Source organism: Pseudogymnoascus destructans (assembly GCF_001641265.1).
Source record: "Pseudogymnoascus destructans isolate 20631-21 unplaced genomic scaffold scaffold_12, whole genome shotgun sequence".
Lineage (NCBI taxonomy): Eukaryota > Fungi > Ascomycota > Leotiomycetes > Thelebolales > Thelebolaceae > Pseudogymnoascus > Pseudogymnoascus destructans.
This window is the reverse complement of record NW_020167531.1, coordinates 1,035,049-1,052,011: the sequence shown is the minus strand read 5'-3', so window position 1 is coordinate 1,052,011 and position 16,963 is coordinate 1,035,049. Positions and strand designations below refer to the sequence as shown.

The 16,963-nt window shown below is 45.9% G+C and overlaps 1 protein-coding gene across 1 annotated transcript; it reads left to right on the top strand.

The window, feature by feature from the left end:
- Positions 1–5,341: 5,341 nt before the first annotated feature.
- VC83_06595 (uncharacterized protein) lies at positions 5,342–5,638 on the top strand (the record flags this gene model as incomplete). The annotated part of the gene is made up of 2 exons (XM_024470190.1): positions 5,342–5,504; positions 5,565–5,638. 2 exons carry the CDS (start codon positions 5,342–5,344, stop codon positions 5,636–5,638), a joined length of 237 nt encoding a protein of 78 aa, XP_024323641.1.
- Between the last annotated feature and the right edge of the window lie 11,325 nt (positions 5,639–16,963).

Genomic DNA, 16,963 nt, shown 5'->3' with positions numbered 1-16,963 from the left:
GAGTCCGTCCTTGTTCAGTATATACTCGACCTAGCTGCCAAAGGGTTTCCTCCTCGGCTGTCTGTTGTTGAAGATATGGCAAGTCGACTACTTGCAACACGCGACGCGTCACGCGTTGGGTCGCGTTGGGCTTCAAACTTTGTTAAGCGGCATGTAGAGCTCCAGACACGCTTTCAGCGCAAATACGACTACCAGAGGGCTAAGTGCGAAGATCCAGAAGTTATTAATGGCTGGTTTGAGCTTGTGCGTAACACAATTGCGAAATATGGTATCGATGAAGCAGATATCTACAACTTTGATGAGACTGGGTTTATGATGGGCGTTATCTCAACTGCTATGGTTGTAACAAGCTCAGACGGGCGGGCAAAAGCAAAGAAGGTACAGCCTGGTAATCGGGAATGGGTTACAGTAATCCAAGGCGTTAGTTCTCAAGGTTGGGCAGTACCACCATTTATCATTGTTGCAGGCAAAAACCACCTTACATCTTGGTATGAGAATAGTGGATTTTCAAGCGATTGGGTGATTTCTGTTACTGAAAATGGCTGGACTACAAACGAGAGAGGCATGGATTGGATTCAGCACTTTGAGAAGCATACAAAGGCCCGGAGTGTTGGTGGTTATCGCTTGTTAGTCCTTGATGGTCATGAGAGCCACCACTCAGATGAGTTTGAGGAGTACTGCAAGGAACACAACATTATTACGCTTTGTATGCCTGCTCACTCTTCTCATCTACTCCAGCCACTTGATGTTGGCTGTTTCGGCCCGTTAAAGCAGGCCTATGGTCGGCAAATTGAAGATATGATGCAGGCTCATATTTCTCATATTACAAAGGATGACTTCTTTCCTGCCTTCCACGCTGCATTTATCACTACAATGACGGAAAGTAACATTCGAGGCGGGTTCCGAGGGGCAGGGCTTCTTCCATTTGACCCTGAGAGAGTGATATCTACACTTGATCTTAAGTTAAGGACACCAACGCCTCCAAGCTCCCGCCCAGGTACTGCTCAACCTTGGGTTTCTCAGACACCAAACAACCCAATTGAAGCTATGTCACAGTCTACATTTATTAAAACTCGGATTTCACGCCATCAAAATAGCTCTCCAACCTCAATCTATGCAGCTGTTGACCAGTTTACAAAGGGTGCATCGCAAATAATGCATCAATTAGCACTGCTAAAGGGAGAGAACCAAAACCTACGACAGGCAAATGAAGTACTAAGCAAGCGCCGGAGAGCTAGGAAAACACGACTACAGCAAGGAGGATCACTTAGTCAACAAGGGGCGCAAGAGCTACAGGATGAGAGGGATGTTGTGCAGCAGGTAGAGCAGGAAATAAGGGCAAGCCGTGGTCGGAAGCCAAGGGAAGAAACCCATGCCCGTCACTGTGGCAAGTGTGGTGAGACTGGGCACAATGCGCGCACGTGTCAGATTGTAATAGACACCTCTGAGGAAGAGGACTCCGAGTAGTTTCAATTGATTTCTAATGTTGTGGTAGATTTATCGCAATGTTTGTCATGAGGGTAGATAATTTTGGCGCTTTCGCTTGTTTGGCGCTTTCGCTATACATGTACGTTATACCCTGCACCGCCCCTGTAAAGATCTATATACCCAACGCTAACTATCAATAGATTCTGCCGCATTTAGTCAGCATCGCTGGTCCCATGCCTCACTGTAGCCAACCTCGCTGCTGCCACTAGCACTCAAACCCCCCCCAAATGACGTCCTTCCGCTGCTTGTCGTGCCAGTAGATGGCGCAGAGTTCCTAGATCTGGATGCCGTTGTCCTTGCCCTCGACGACTGTAAGGACACAGAGCACCCAGCTCACAGTAATAGCATATGAGAGTGCGAGTCAGAGGCTAAACGGATGCTATCCTATAGGTCTACTACGAAGGATACAAAAAAGATGAAGAGAGGAACCCCTGTTGGGTCAATCTCCTTAAGTACCTGAAACGGGTCCGACTCGGCTAACCGGCCCTAACTCTCCCCACGTGACCGTAACCTGTCCGACTCCGATCCCTTCCATCACTGACGGCGGAGGCATCCTTACAACGACTAGGGAGTTAAGGAGAAATTCGTCTTACAACACCCTAATGCCTCCCATTACCATTTCTAAGCTTAGAGCTCATGAAACAGATCCATGTTTCACGCCTATAACACAGTCCCACAGGGGAGGCCAAAGAAGGAGAGGTTCCGGAAGGAGGACCCACAGAGGAGAGTTGGGAGGGGAGAGGGAGCTTCTGGTGTTGGGCGCTGCTCTACTTGTGGGAATATGAGAAGCTGCTGGTGCCTGCATGAGTAGGGCGCTTTCCAGAGTATGGTGAGAGAAAGGTCAGTGGAGCAGCGGTGTCATATGGGACATCAGGGTCAATGGAGTCATGGAGGAAGCCAAAGGTGGCAGCAGGCTATATAAATGTTTTATGGGCAAAAACTCCATATACCCAGTAAAACAATAGATAAAGGGCAAAACATCTATATACCCTGCAAGTAAGCAAAAAAGATTAATATACCCTGTACTAACTATTAATAGGATTACACTTTACACGTCGCGCGTCCACCTCCTTCCCCCACGGCGACCTTCTGAAGCACTCGACGAGACGTCTCTCCCTCCCTCCCTCTCCCTTTGGCTGATATGGCCTCGCTCGCAGGGCTCTCAGTCACATCGGATAAGGCTGAGTTTCTCGACCTCGACGCCCTTGTTCGGGCCCTTGACGACTGGGCTGTCAAGGGCAAATTTTCCTTTCGGACGGAGAAGTGGGAGGCTACAAAGGCCTCCTTCATCTGTGCAGAGAAGGAGGATGGGTGTAGCTGGCGATGCCAAGCTACACCCACCTTTTACGATGATGATGGGCCCTTACTATTATCGAGCCAGAGCACTCCTGCGTCAGCCAAGGAGTGCAGAAGTTTGCCTCCTCGTCGAAGAAGGCTTGGCTAAATCTGGTGGTCTCTCATCACCTGAATGTGACGACGAAGACCACCCCAAAGGAGATTAGAGATCTCCTCCGCATTCGATTTGCAGAGGAGATTGACTACAAGAGGGCACAGGAATGCCGCCTACACCTTCTTGATGGCGATATTGGCACCCAACGGCACAGCTTCCAGCTGTTTCCAGCCTACAAGAGCTCCTTGAGAGGGAATCTCCTGAAGCACATGTAGATCTCCTTCGGGATATCCACATGCGCTTTAAGCGCATCTTTGTTTGCCCCTCGGTTTTGAGGGGCACGTTTACTCTTTGCTGCCGGCTAGTGGCAGTAGACGGGACCTTTTTAAAGGCCCGTTTTATCCTTACGTTACTGCTTGCCGTTAGTATTGATGCTAATGGTGAGCTTGTTCCTCTTGCATGGGCGGTGGTGGAGTCGGAGAACGGGGAATCTTGGGGGTGGTTCTTAAACCACCTTCCTTTAGCACTCCCTGAGCTTGTGATAGAGGAGAGCACCCTTGTCTCTGATAGAGACAAGGGGCTTCGGGAGGCAGAGAGGGGTTTTGGAGGGAGGGTGTGTCATACTGACATTCGTTGCACTCAGTTTGCTATCAAACTCAAGAGCAAACTTAGAAATCTCCTCCTCAAACCTACAAGTTACTATACATATTTTGGCTTGTCACACCAACAACAAGAGCAATACTACTCAACGATTGCTACAACCCTCTATGATTCATTACACGTCATTGCTCCTTAGTTACCCACAATATTGGTTAAGTTATGACATAATTTGTCTATAGGGGTACTCTGACCTTGGACCTCCTTTCACTTCCTATAGGCTAGGAACCTAGGAGATGGTTCTATGGGGTTCTCTTACGTCGACTACAGTTACCAATCCTGGTTAGTCATGGAAAGTCTTGGAAAATGAGAGAACTACACTCCTTTAGCATAAATAGGATTGCCCTTTCCTTAAGAAAGGGCAAGCAGACAATACAGTAAATTGACTATCACATACTTCCACGTCTTTTCCAAGCTTCCAAGCATTGATCTTGTTACTCCTTGTTTCTGAAAAGTCAATGAGGTGTTAACCCCTGACTTACCCCTGAGTTCCCAGACTCAACATTTGTTACAACTTGTCTAAACCACTCCACTACATCATACACCTGATTGCTGCGTTGTGGAATAGTCTAAGCTATGACCCTTTGGCTCTTTTTCCTAAGACAGTGTGTTGTCTTAGTAAAATCATCCCTTCCTTGGGTGGCTAGATTCTCACATCTGGTGCACCCACCATTACAGGGTGGTAGTAGCACATTGCTGCCACCACCTTAAAGAGAACTTCACGGAGAAGTTTGGAAGGGCGCTACAGCCCCTTTTCTGGGCTGCAGCACGGGCAAAGACCAGGGCAGCCTGGGATGGCGCCCTCGAAAAGATCCGAGCAAAGAAGCCGGAGGCGGCTCTTTATCCCGAGCAGGCTTAGCCTGAGACTTGGGCAGAGGCTTGGTTTCGTGGCCATCGATTTGGCCACAATACTAGCAACATTGCGGAGAGCCTAAATCAGGTTCTCTGCATCGACCGGGAGCTCCCAATTGTGGAGCTCCTTGATACCATCTGGCATTGAGTGATGGAGAAGCTGGGGCAGAGGTTGCTAGCAGCAACCTCTGCCATTACTGAGGGCTGGTTGACAACTCCGTAGGGAGAGAATTGGCCCGGAGCAACCGGGTCCAGATCTCTTCCCCAACAATGGGGAGGGTGGTGCGCCAGACGGCACCATCTACCTCATTGATACGGCAGCAGGAACATGTTCCTGCCGCCGTTATCAGTGTAATGGCATCCCTTGCGGGCATGCTATGACACTGATCTTCGCTGGAGGGGGGAAATTAGCCCCCTTTCTCCCTGTTATAATGTCAGCTTCCCAATGGGCAGCTTCCTATGTTGTTCCTTTTACTCCGATTGATATATCGGAGCTGCAGGTTAATGCGCAGGACCCGTGTGATCCTCCAATTACACAGGTCTTGTGCGGGAGGCCTAGGAAGGAGAGGATTCGGCGAGAGGATTGCCGTCGACCTCGACGGCGAGATCCTCTTGTTGTCCGCTCTCACTGCAGAACCTGCGGCGAGGCAGGGCACAATGCCCGGCGCTGTCCCAGGCTCATCAATGAGGTTGGCAAGCTCAACTGGCCGTTATGGCTCTTTTTGGTAGTGGGGGGGTTACGGAGGACTACGACTTGGGGGGACTGGAGACTGGGGGGTTACAGGGTATATATCTTCTTGAAACATACAGGGTATATCGATCTTTTTACGCGTTGTACGGGGTATATGGATCTTTTGCCCATAAATAAATTCTATATACCCAGTTCCATCCCAAGTGACCCACCCAAGCCCAATCTAGAAACCCCCCCCGTTCTCATATGAGAACGGGTCAATTATGAGGCCTGGGGCAAGTCCTAGCATTATTCCCAGGCTAGCCACAGGTGCCGCAGCATGTGCGGACCAAGTCCGGCACCACTGCAATAACTGCCCCAAGTGGCAGAAGTCCTCCGTGATCCTGGCGAGCCCGGCGTCCTCGAGGACGCCGGGCACAAACTGCAGTTGCCCCGTCTTTGTCCCTCTGATGGAGCCGCCAGGATAACTACTCCTTGACGGCCCAGTCATCCAGAGCATGGGATCAAGCGTCCAAGTCGAGGAACTCGCTACCGTCGACAGGGGCAGCGAGTTCAGGTAGCGAGGCTATCGTAGGAGGCAGGGGCAGGGGAGGCAGGGGAGTTTGTGCCTCGCGCGAGGGCTTCCGAGGGGGGTTTCGAGGGGGTTGGAGGAGGGAGGGAGCCTGGGAGGTGTCAGCGGGGTTCTGTGGTGGAGGGGAGGAAGGGAAGGGGGAGGAGGTTCTGGGGTCTCAATTGACCCCCGACTTACCGTGCAATTGAGCTGGTATATTGCCAGCTCAATTGCTTCAAAAAGGCCATATGAGAGCACGTACTCTCAAATGAGAGTACGCCTCTCATTGGCTCATTAACCTTTCCAAAGGAGGGTTAGCGGCCAACTGGGTAGATGGAGTTTTCTTACCAGTTTACTGGGTATATCGAGTTTTTGCCCATCTTTTATTAAAGCTCAGGGTATGTGAACCTTTACAGGGGTGGTGCCAGGTATATAGATCTTTTGCCCTACTATTATTATTTGAAAGGTATTCATTAGGAGTGACTGCATTAAAGTAACCAGAAAAGAGTAATCCTCAATGACTCTCGGGTTCTTAGGTTTACTCCCCGCTCCTGTTTGACTGGTCATCAAACAGGATTCATCTCAATGTGAACAACGATAGTTTGGCACATTACGAGACACAATCCAGACTAACTGACTATGGAGTGTATCATTCTAGAGAATCAGTTACGCTCCATATTCAGTTAGTCTAAAATGGATGAGATCATATGTGGGCCACTAGAATCAGCCAATGAAGAGCAGATATCGGTTAGCTTCAGGCAGACATGCGACTTGTTGATTGCATTGCTACAATTGCAGGTATAATTCAGTTGCTAAATAGAGCATTTTAGGGGCTGTTCAACACCCCCGTATGTAGTTAGTATAGAAAATATGAGAATTTAGTGCCATAATCCCTGTACAAACCTTGCAAGCCCTTGCTCCACTACTTCCTATTTAGGACTTAGGACTGTAGAGGTTTAACAGTTATCTGCTAAAGACTTACAGCGAGCCATAATCCTGTTGTAGTTAGAGTATTTGTTAGTAATCACCTTAGAGGAACGTCATGTAGCTGTAGAGTTAGTAATAGAGTCGTATGATCATATTATATTTAATACAAGTGATAAGTATGGCGTCGCATACTAAACCCCTCATATGTGATGCCATAGTTATCACTTGTATTGGACTATGATGCCTACCCTAAGGCTGTATAGGACTTTGTGAAGAAGCAAGCCCTAATCTAGGAAGAGAGTTGTTGCAAAAGGCGACACTAAGATATCAAAGACGAGTAGGAGGACCCTCGAGGGGAGGAAGGACAGGAAATGGAGACTGCTTCCACTATATTGAGGGAGACCACACCAGCCTAAAGACTAATAGGGAGGGTTAAGGAACCCAAGGTATACATGGGCAAATCCATCTAGGAGCTCAACGAGTTCATGGCTTCGATCTGTGCCATCTTTAGGTACCAACTAAGGGTCTTCCTAATCGAAGGTGGCCTTTGCTGCCTAATACTTAGAAGGACACCCTATGAAGGAATGGGATAACCAGTGCACCTCCTAAACAGAGGGGTATATAGACCCTTTGGATATCGCTAGATTTGAGAAGTTCCTTCGAGACCTCTATGTCAACCTAGCTGTCATACTGACATTCGTGCACTCAGTTTGCTATCAAACTCAAGAGCAAACTTAGAAATCTCCTCCTCAAACCTACAAGTCACCATACATATCTTGGCTTATCACACCAACAACAGAAGCAATACTACTCAACGATTGCTGCAAACTCTTCTACTACATCTGTTTATGCTACATACATCACGGCATATCATTTGAACACTCATTGAACAAGTTATTAAGAAAATCTCCTCCTTAAGGGGGTGGGCCAATACTACCACATGGCATATCTCTACCAACTAGAGGCCTAGGAACATCAACGATAGCTCTAGAAGCTTCTACAACCCTCTATGATTCATTACACGTCATCGCTCCTTAGTTACCCACAAGATTGGTTAAGTTATGACATAATTTATCTATAGGTACTCTGACCTTGGACCTCCTTTTCACTTCCTATAGGCTAGGAACCCAAGAGATGGTTCTATGGGATTCTCTTACGTTCACTACATGATTAGCAAGCTAGTTGTGGGTCGCACTTAATTTCTAATACATTTACCAAGCCTGGTTAGTCATGGAAAGTCATGGAAAATGAGAGAACTGCACTCCTTTGGCATAAATAGGATTGCCCTTTCCTTAAGAAAGGGCAAGCAGGCAATACAGTAAATCGACTATCACATACTTCCCCGTCTTTTACAAGCTTCCAAGCATTCATCTTGTTACTCCTTGTTTCTGAAAAGTCAGTGAGGTGTTAACCTCTGACTTACCCCTGAGTTCCCAGACTCAACATTTGTTGCAACTTGTCTGAACAACTTCACTACATCACACACCTGATTGCTGCATTGTGGAATAGTCTAAGCTACAACCCTTTGGCTCTGTTTCCTAAGACAGTGTGTTGTCTTAGTAAAATCATCCCTTCCTTGGGTGGCTAGATTCTCACATCTGGTGCACCCACCATTACACTAGCCAACTAGCAATGCATTGCAGCCCTAAAGTACAACGCAGCCAACCAAAGGAAAGGACATAGCATTCCTAAGTTTGTGGCCTATCTTAAGACCTCGAACGCAAGATGGAGCCATATACTAAATCACAAAAGACTGTCCACCTTTTGACATAGATCCACTTAGAGATGAGGCAGTGGCTCCTTAAAGGGCTTCTACCGATATTCAGGCCGCGAGTCTGAAAACGTTATTAATAGTATCGAAGATGAGGATCTAGATAAAGAGCAAGCTATGAATATTGATGTAGACTCAGAAGACGAGTTATACATCACAAAGCCATCACAATACTAAGCCGGAATGGAAGCGATGGATGAAGGAGCCAACAGTTGGTAGGGACATAGATATTCTTAAGTATTAGCAGAGTAAGCGATACTAATATCCATTGATTGCTTCTATAGCGAAGGACCACCTGGCTATTCCAGCTACCTCAGCAGACTCAGAACGAGTATTTAGTGTTAGCAGTGATATTATCACAAAGAAACAGAACTGGCTGTTGACTTCTACACTTAGATATCTACTTTGCTTATGGAATTGGGGTGTTATATCACAAGGCGACAATGAAGACAGCGGTGACGATGCAGATAATGAGAGTTAGATTAATGTGCATGCATAATGAATGATACAACATAACGAATGATACACTACGTTAAATCCACACAGCTCCTCTAGTAAACAGTAAATCCCTTCACAAAAAAAGATGCCGCAGAAAAAAGATGAAAGCTAAGTTATATTAGCTCTTAGGTAATCCAAAATGACCCCAAGCTAAGCACTCGAGCTGCTAGAAATCTCTATTCTATCGACCACCAGAAGCTTTGTATAACGCTGACTTCTAAACGATAGAAGACACAGAGGTTTCTTGCGTAAGGTTGACTTGACAGAGGAGACAGGGGATTAGACACAAAGACTTTCCAAGTAACACGTTACAGTATTATAAAGAATACTATATTGAGTTGAGCATGAAGCTCCTATCTAAGGAAATACTATCTACTTATATAGTGGCATCGTGCCTTATGGGTACTCTGAATAGTTGGCGGATAGCTAGATATTCAGGATAGTTCGTGGATAGCTCAACTATCCAATATCCACTAGTTTCTGCAACTATCCATTAGCCCCGCCACATGGCAGCCTACCCCGCTTGCCCCCTGTGACTCACACGTTACGTTACTAGGCCCTGGTCCTGTAACCATGACATCACGTTACCATAGCCGTAACACTTTGTCGTCGTAAGCATGGTATGCATTCACAACGCGATATTTCTGCCAATTTGCAGAAAATGACCGACTTAGAGAAATCAATCCTTGTCCCAGTATATTCTCGACCTAACTGCCAAAGGATTTCCTCCCCGATTGTGTGTTGTGGGAGATATTGCAAATCAACTTCTCGCAACGCGTGACACGTTACCTGTTAAGACGCGCTAGGCTTCCAACTTTGTTAAACGTCGCACAAAACTCAAAACAAGGTTCTAGCACAAATACGACTATTATAGGGCTAAATGCGAATACCTAGTAATTATTCGTAGCTGGTTTGAGCTTGTGCGAAACACAATTGTGAAGTATGACATCTACGATGCAAATATTTACAACTTCGATGAGACAGGGTTTATGATGGGCATTATTTCAACTGTAACAGTGGTAACAAGCTCTGATGGATGTATAAAGGCAAAGAAAGTACATAGTAATATAGCGTGTTAATTCCCAAGGCTAGGCGATTCCACCATTTATCATTGTTGCAGGCAAAAACCACCTCGTGTCTTGGTATGAAAACAGCGGATTTCCACCAAACTAGGTAATTGCTGTTACAGATAATGGTTGGACAACAAATGAGAAAGGCATGGATTGGATTCGACATTTTGAGAAGCATACAAAACCTCAAACTGTAGGTGGTTATCGTTTGTTGATCATTGATGGCCATGAAAGCCATCACTTGGACGAATTTAAGGAATACTGCAAGGAAAACAATATTATCACTAAGCCTGCATCATGTTTTCAATTTGCTGCCTAGAAGCCTTTTTCAGTGGGTCAAAACACCCAACATTGAGTGGTTGGAGGATATTACGGACTGCAAATGAAAGACAAAAAAAGAAGAGAGCAGTAAGGAGGTCATATGTAGCTAAGGGAGGTGTTTTAACAGTTTAGGAGGGCTTAAATCAATCACAAAAAGCTCATATAGAGCGTGTAGGTGGGGTTGTAGGCCAATTTGTAGAGCCACAAACACATGTAGCATAGACGTGAATGTAAGGATGCCTCCTTACCTAGATACTCGAAGAACCCGCCTCAGAGCTGTTACGGTCACCACAAGCATGAAATCCGACTCGGTGTGATTTCGAACCAGTAGAGGAGCACATAGCGAGTTACACTATAGTGGGGGACGCCGCGGGTGTAGGGTTCAGGGTCGATGCAGACCTGTTGCAGTGGAAGATTCAGGGCTAGGGTTGGGATAACCGAGTCGGGCCCGTTTCGGGTACTTAAGGAGATTGACCCAACAGGGGTTCCTCTCTTCATCTTTTTTGTATCCTTCGTAGTAGACCTATAGGATAGCATCCGTTTAGCCTCCGACTCGCACTCTCATATGCTATTACTGTGAGCTGGGTGCCCTGTGTCCTTACAGTGAAGTATGTGTAAATCACTTGTGCATACTGCCTATACGTGTCTATTAAGGGAGGTTTCAAATTAAGGTACTTTTATAGTGTTTAATTAATTTTATTGTTGTTGAATCAACCTACAAAGTCATAGAATTATTGAGGGGTGCGCAGCTTACTTGCATGTGCAGCTTACTTATCGCGTATGTTATTCAAATAGTCAAATATTACACAAGCACGATTATTCATAATCATGAATACTCATGCTTAACGTACTTTATAAGCGAGCAGCGCATATAGGTGAGTGGCGCATGCATCACGAATTCTAACGTGTATACCTACATGTCTTAACCAATTGACCTCTAATCGATCCACAAAGAGGGTCGAATGACTCTAACAATACAAGCCTATAAAGACAGACACTTTACAAGTGTTAGAGGTGCTGCGAACGTGTACGATATCCCTAAATTGACTTTGTGGGCACACATTAACAGACGCCCTACGCGACACAGTTTACGGTCTATAAACCTTAAACTTACAGCTACTAAGGAGTTAACTTGATGTTAGCTGCTTTGATCTGCTAAAGCTTTCATATAGATGTTAGATTGAAACCTTTGTACAGTACAGGCTAAACCATATCACAAAGCTTGAGTTTCTCTCTGCATTCAAAGAAGCATTTTAAAGATACATTTACAGAGCAGAACATTAAGAGCGGATTCCGAGCTATAGGACTAGTTCTGTACGAGCTATATAATGTCCTCTCCTACTTAAATCTACACTTGAGAACTCTAACTCCTCTTATAGTTGAGCATTAAGCCTACTAAACAGGAGCTTGACTCTCTCTGCCAGCAGGGAGACAAGGTCTTCCGCGACACACACACCGCCACCCCTATGGAAATCGCCCCTAAGTCACAACCTCAGCCCTAGACACAAGGCCTAGCAACCAATGTTGCCTCTAACCAACCTAAAAGGAAACAGGGCTTAGTGATTACAGTCTACGAAAACGCCAGCACACCAAGTGATACCAGCAACCCCTCCTCTAAGGTCAGCACTAGTGGATGCCTATAGAGGACCACAGCCTCCTAGAGGAGCCTCAACCTAGCTGACCTCTCCGCCTAGAGCTTCAGCTAAGAAGAAACAACAATTAGACTTTAAAGTCTCCTCAAACTATAAGGGAGCTTGATTTTCAAACAGAGCACATATTAAAAACTGCATCGTACAACATCAGGTTAGCTCTCCTACCTTAATTAATGATGCTATTAGCTGCCTTGTTAAGGGGGCACAAGTTATAATGCATTCTGCTGTTCTACTAAAGACAGAAATTAAGGCTCTATAAGTAGCAAATAAACAGAAAAAGAGGTGGGAAAGGAAGCACAAGAGGTGTATAATTCAAGGGGGTAGTCTCTCTGTACAGGAGAGAGAGAATATCCTTTAGAGTGCTGGGGTTCATGCTTAAGTCCGTATAGAGGTGGGCTCTAAGGGCCGACAGAAGCGCTATGGCCGATGTGAGAAAATAGGACATAATACCCATATGTGCAAGAGGTGCTAGGAATCAATTATGATTGAATAAGGATTACTATATAAGGTGGTAGTGTAGTAGTTGTAGTAATATGTTACGACGGAACAAGAAGGCTGGCCAACTACAGGACAGGAAGGAGGGAGGTCGCATGAGACCGGCCCTGGTACCTGGAGGGGCAGCGGGGAATAGTAGTTCCGAAAGTATCACGTGACGGACTCGCAGGATGATGAGAAGAGTCCTAAGAGTCCAGGACTCCGAGGACTCGAGTGAGTTCCCAGGAGTCCACTAGGCACGTGATGGACTCGCAGGATGATGAGAAGAGTCCTAAGAGTCCAGGACTCCGAGGACTCGAGTGAGTTCCCAAGAGTCCACTAGGCACGACGCCACTATATAAGTAGATAGTATTTCCTTAGATAGGAGCTTCGTGCTCAACTCAATACAGTATTTGTTATATACTAGTAACGTGTTACTTGAAGCCTTTGTGTCTGATCCCCTGCCTCCTCTGATAAGTAAACCTTTACGCAAGAGAACCTCTGTGTCTTCTATCGTTTAGAAGTCAGCGTTACATAATAGTCAAATTTTGTGTTTTTGCTACCAACTCGCTTAGGATGCCAACTCGCTTAGGATGCCAACTCGCTTAGGATGCCGACTCGCTTAGGATGTTAACTCGCTTAGGATGCCAACTCGCTTGTGAAATATGTTAATCATGATTATAATTGATTTTCTTTCTAACCCTGCTTATAATTGTCTCTAACGTATTTCACAAGCGAACCAGTTACACTAGCAAACCAGTTACTAAAACACCAAAATTAGACTATTACTACTACTACTACTACACCACCACCCTATATAATAACCCTTAGTCAATTATAATTGATTCCTAGTGCCTCTTACATGTATAGGCATTATGTCCTATAGTGCCACATAATCCATAGCGCCACTGTTGGCCCTTAGACCCCACCTGCTAAGTAGTCTTGTTACGGCTACTGTAATGTGACATCATGGTTATGGGGCTAGCAGGGCTAGACTATGGTAACATGACGGAATAGCAGGATAGTAGGAATAGTTAGAGAGTTTACTATTCCAACTATTTCCTAGGGCACGTACATGACGGAATAGCAGAAATAGCAGGAATAGTAAGGGAGTCTACTATTCTAACTATTTCCTTAGATAGGAGCTTCATGCTCAACTTAATATAGTATTATTTACAATACTATAATGTGTTACTTAGAATGCCTTTGTGTTTAATCCCCTGCTTCCTCTGTTAAGTTAATTGCTACTCTTAACTATAGGAAGGAGGAGTTAGAGTTCTTAAGTGTATATTCTGTTAGAACTGTGTTCCTAGTAGTACGCTACACATGCGTAGCCTATATACCAACTGTGTATATATAGGGCTGTGTATATATAGGGCTGTGTATATATAGGGGCTTTACCCCCTATAGTTTCTTAATCAAGTCGTCAAACTCCAATTATGTGTTTAATCGTCGTGACCAAACTTTTCGCTTCGCTCAAGGTTGGAGTAAGCAATACGCGGACCCAACTCGAGAGGAAGCAATACGCGGCTCATCACAATTGCGACTGTAAGTACCTCTCCATAGTAATTTGTATGTAAAGGTACATAATTAAGCCATTCTATGAAATTATCACTTCTTCGCTCCCACTCCTACCCTCTCTCCCACTCTCACCCTCACCCTCGCCCTCACCCTCACTCTCGACCTCAGTTTGGAGGGCTTCCGGGTCAGGAATTAGGTCCTCAAACTCTGGAGGAATGGGGAGGCCAGCTTTCCGAAGAGCTGCTACCCCCTTCTTTCAGAGGCGCTCTTCCTTCCGGGCCTCAATTCCTGCCCGGCGAAGCTGCTTTTGGGCCCGGTTGGCAGCCTGGCGGGCTACTCGAACCCGCTTGGCCTCAAGCTTCTGAGCTGCTAGCTCAGCTTTCTGGGCCCAAAGCTCATGAGCGTGAGCTGCTGTAAGCTCACCTCCAAACTGAAGGCGAGCCCGGCTTCGGCTCGACCGCTTCTTCAACTCCTTAACCTGGCGTCGAAAAGCCAGTAGGTCAAGCTCTTGAAGCTGGCCTCCTACTACAACCTCTTCCGTTCCTGTGAGCCAATTCTTGTAGCTCTCCCTCGAGGGGCTACTAAAACCTTCTGGAACCTGTTGTTTCCAGTACTGTAGCCCCTCTTCAACCCACCTAAAAGTCAAGGGTTTTGGTGTAGAAACCCGTATAGGTAGAGGCATAGGTATAGGCATAGGAGCAGGCTGTGAGTACGTACGTAGCTTTGTGAGAGCTATAATGTGGCTTACTGGCCAAATTCCTGCTTTCTGGAAAGCTGATATAATTGTAGACTCCTTAAAAGTCTGTAGCCGCATTTTGGTAAGATCCCTCATAAAGGACTGTAGGTCATATGTAACATCCATATCATGTATGGCAGCAAGCACAGCCTCTCTGTGCCAGTGCTTATATGGCTGGAAGATCCCCACATCTAGTGGCTGTAAAATATGAGTAAGATGGGATGGGAATGTGTATATGATAATATTGTGTTTTTCTGCCATAATGATGAAATTATCACTTGTATGGCTCACATGAGAGTCAAGTAGTAGAACCTTCATTTCCTCAGAGAGAGTATGCTCTGCAAAGTGCTCTAGCCACCGTAAGGCAAGCTGGCTGTTTGAAAATCCAGTGTCAGAGAGCATGATGAGCTCTGTGCCTTGAAGGCTGGCGTGGTACCAAGAATCCATGTGTATTTTGCCCGGAATGATAAGTACAGGTGGTATGAGTTTTCCAGTTGCAGACACAGCCTCAAGTATAGTAATAGACATATGATTTTCAGGGCTTGGGGTGTAGAGCTCCTTTGCGGCTTGTGGCACAATCACACGCTCTCCACCTGGAATCCCAACCCGAAAGCCAGTTTCATCCATATTCCAGATTGACTCTGGTTTTATACCACGCTCTAGTATAAACCAGCCGTACTCTTGAAACCACTTTAGAACTGTAGGCTCATCTTGAGTCTTTGTACGCTGCTGCGCAATTGGCTTCATAGTAATAAAGTGATATTCCTTAAGCTCATTCCGTATAAATTTTGTAAGCCAGCTTTGTGATGGGGGCAGCTGTGGGCTCCGCAGCTTACAGACAGCAGCAAATATCATATTCCTAGTTGCTCCAAGCCCTAGGTAATACTGCTCAAGGATCCATTTCTTTATGACCTCTGTCTGCGCAGTAGAGAGTAGCTTATTCTGGCCGCCTCGGTGTGGGAGCTGCTGGGCTAGTCAGCTGATGCTTGACTGTATCGTTGATTTAGGCACTTTGAAAATCCGACTGGCAGTAGTTGCTGTTTCAGAGGGGTTCTCTAGGAGCCACTCATGAGCATTTGATAGAGGAGTCCCTTCCATTAAATGAATTGCATATAATTACTATCTAAATACTATGGCCAACTATGGTGGAGGTTTTGTTGAGGAGTGGCAGTGAACAGACGCACGTTCCGACGAGCTGCATATTGCTTCCTCTCAGGTTGGGCAGCCGCATATTGCTTACTCCAACCTTGAGCGAAGCGAAAAGTTTGGTCACGACGATTAATAGATTCAAGTAAGAGAGAATATTCTACAGCTCTAAATATAAACTTAAATACTAGGCTATAACGTACATGTATAGCGAAAGCGCCAAACAAGCGAAAGCGCCAAAATGATGCAGTGACCAAACCCCCCAACTAAATGTTAAATTCCTCAACAACAAAACATGCCCCATAAAAACGATGAAAGCCAATTAGTGCTAGCTATCCAGGCTATGCAAAGCGACCCAAAGTTACGCCTTCGAGTTGCTGCTAGGATCTATTCTGTGGACCACCGCAAGCTAGGTCGTCGTCTAGAAGGTGTACCTTCACGACGCGATATCCAAGCCAACTCATGGAAATTAACTAACCTAGAGGAGTCCGTCCTTGTTCAGTATATACTCGACCTAGCTGCCAAAGGGTTTCCTCCTCGGCTGTCTGTTGTTGAAGATATGGCAAGTCGACTACTTGCAACATGCGACGCGTCACGCGTTGGGTCGCGTTGGGCTTCAAACTTTGTTAAGCGGCGTGTAGAGCTCCAGACACGCTTTCAGCGCAAATACGACTACCAGAGGGCTAAGTGCGAAGATCCAGAAGTTATTAATGGCTGGTTTGAGCTTGTGCGTAACACAATTGCGAAATATGGTATCGATGAAGCAGATATCTACAACTTTGATGAGACTGGGTTTATGATGGGCGTTATCTCAACTGCTATGGTTGTAACAAGCTCAGACGGGCGGGCAAAAGCAAAGAAGGTACAGCCTGGTAATCGGGAATGGGTTACAGTAATCCAAGGCGTTAGTTCTCAAGGTTGGGCAGTACCACCATTTATCATTGTTGCAGGCAAAAACCACCTTACATCTTGGTATGAGAATAGTGGATTTTCAAGCGATTGGGTGATTTCTGTTACTGAAAATGGCTGGACTACAAACGAGAGAGGCATGGATTGGATTCAGCACTTTGAGAAGCATACAAAGGCCCGGAGTGTTGGTGGTTATCGCTTGTTAGTCCTTGATGGTCATGAGAGCCACCACTCAGATGAGTTTGAGGAGTACTGCAAGGAACACAACATTATTACGCTTTGTATGCCTGCTCACTCTTCTCATCTACTC